Source organism: Elephantulus edwardii, unplaced genomic scaffold (assembly GCF_000299155.1).
Source record: "Elephantulus edwardii isolate Elephantulus edwardi_28Jun2011 unplaced genomic scaffold, EleEdw1.0 scaffold00003, whole genome shotgun sequence".
NCBI classification, from domain to species: Eukaryota; Metazoa; Chordata; class Mammalia; order Macroscelidea; family Macroscelididae; genus Elephantulus; species Elephantulus edwardii.
Window position 1 is genome coordinate 899,361 of NW_006399753.1, and position 1,796 is coordinate 901,156.

The 1,796-nt window shown below is 64.4% G+C and overlaps 1 protein-coding gene across 1 annotated transcript in view; it reads left to right on the forward strand.

Annotated features, from left to right (window-relative positions):
• PLEC (plectin) overlaps nucleotides 1–1,796 on the forward strand; it is a 36,414-nt gene that overhangs the window by 31,048 nt on the left and 3,570 nt on the right. Inside the window, exon 33 of the mRNA XM_006879426.1 lies at nucleotides 1–1,789. Within this exon, the coding sequence (XP_006879488.1) occupies nucleotides 1–1,789 (1,789 nt within the window). The remainder of the gene's footprint in view (nucleotides 1,790–1,796) is intronic.

Below are 1,796 nucleotides of genomic sequence, written 5' to 3' on the forward strand. Positions count from 1 at the left end.
ACGGGCATGCGTCTCCTGCCGCTCACCGATAAGGCCGCCCAGGCCGGCAAACTGGTCTACTCGGATTCTGAGGTGCGCGACGTGTTTGAGAAGGCCACAGTGTCTGCACCGTTTGGCACGTTCCAGGGCAGGACAGTGAGCATTTGGGAGATCATCAACTCTGAATACTTCAGTGCTGAGCAGCGGCGTGACCTGCTACGCCAGTTCCGTTCAGGCAAGGTCACGGTGGAGAAGGTCATCAAAATCATCATCACGGTGGTGGAAGAGCACGAGCAGAAGGCCCAGCTCCGCTTCCAGGGCCTGCGTGCCCTGGTGCCCGCCGCTCAGCTGCTGGAGAGCGGGGTCATCAGCCAGGACGTGTTCGGCCAGCTGCAGCGTGGCGTGTGCTCAGTGCAGGACGTGGCAGAGGTGGACGCTGTGCGGCAGGCCTTGCGGGGCACGAACATCATCGCGGGTGTGTGGCTGGAGGAGACGGCGCAGAGGCTGAGCATCTACGAGGCACTGCGGAGAGACTTGCTCAAGGCCGATGTGGCTGTGGCCCTGCTAGAGGCCCAGGCAGGCACTGGGCACATTCTTGACCCAAACACCAGTGCCAGGCTGACGGTGGACGAGGCGGTGCGGGCTGGCCTGGTGGGTCCCGAGCTGCACGAGAAGCTCCTATCCGCCGAGAAAGCCGTGACAGGCTACCGCGACCCGTACTCTGGCCACAGTGTGTCCCTGTTCCAGGCCCTGAAGAAGGGGCTCATTCCCAGGGAGCAGGGCCTGCGCCTGCTGGATGCCCAGCTGTCTACCGGTGGCATCGTGGACCCCAGCAGGAGCCACCGCGTGCCCCTGGATGTGGCTTACGCACGGGGCTACTTGGACGAGGAGACAAACAGGACCCTGTCGGTGGCCCGGGATGACGCCAAGACCTTCCTGGACCCTGGCACGCTGGAGCCAGCCACCTACAGCCAGCTGCAGCAGAGGTGCCGGACGGACCAGCTCACTGGGCTCAGCCTGCTGCCGCTCTCAGAACAGGCCGTGCGTGCCCGACAGGAGGAGCTGTACTCCGATGCTCAGGCCCGTGAAGTCCTGGAGAAGGCCACCGTCGAGGTCCCCGTGGGCGGCTTCAGGGGCCGCCCGGTCAGCGTGTGGGAACTCGTCAGCTCCGAGTACTTCACGGAGGAGCAGCGCACAGAGCTGCTGAGGCAGTACCGTACGGGCAAGGTCACCGTGGAGAAGGTCATCAAGATCGTCATCACCATTATCGAGGAGACGGAGACCCGACGGCGGGAGAAGCTGTCCTTCAGTGGCCTGCGGGCCCCTGTCCCGGCCAGCGAGCTCCTGGATGCCAGGATCCTCAGCAGGACCCAGTTTGAGCAGCTCCAAGATGGCAAGACTTCTGTCAAAGACCTCTCCGAGGTGCCTGCCGTGCGCACGCTGCTCCAGGGCAGCGGCTGCGTAGCTGGCGTCTATCTGGAGGACTCCAAGGAGAAAGTGACTATCTACGAGGCCATGCGGCGGGGCCTGCTCAGGGCCAGCACGGCCACGCTGCTGCTTGAGGCACAGGCGGCCACCGGCTTCCTGGTGGACCCTGTGCGCAACCAGCGGCTGTATGTCCACGAGGCAGTCAAGACAGGCGTGGTGGGGCCCGAGCTCCACGAGAAGCTGCTGTCAGCTGAGAAAGCCGTCACGGGCTACAAAGACCCCTACTCAGGCTCCACCATCTCCCTGTTCCAGGCCATGCAGAAAGGCTTGGTCGTCAGGGACCACGGCCTGCGCCTGCTGGAGGCCCAGATCGCCACGGGCGGCATCAT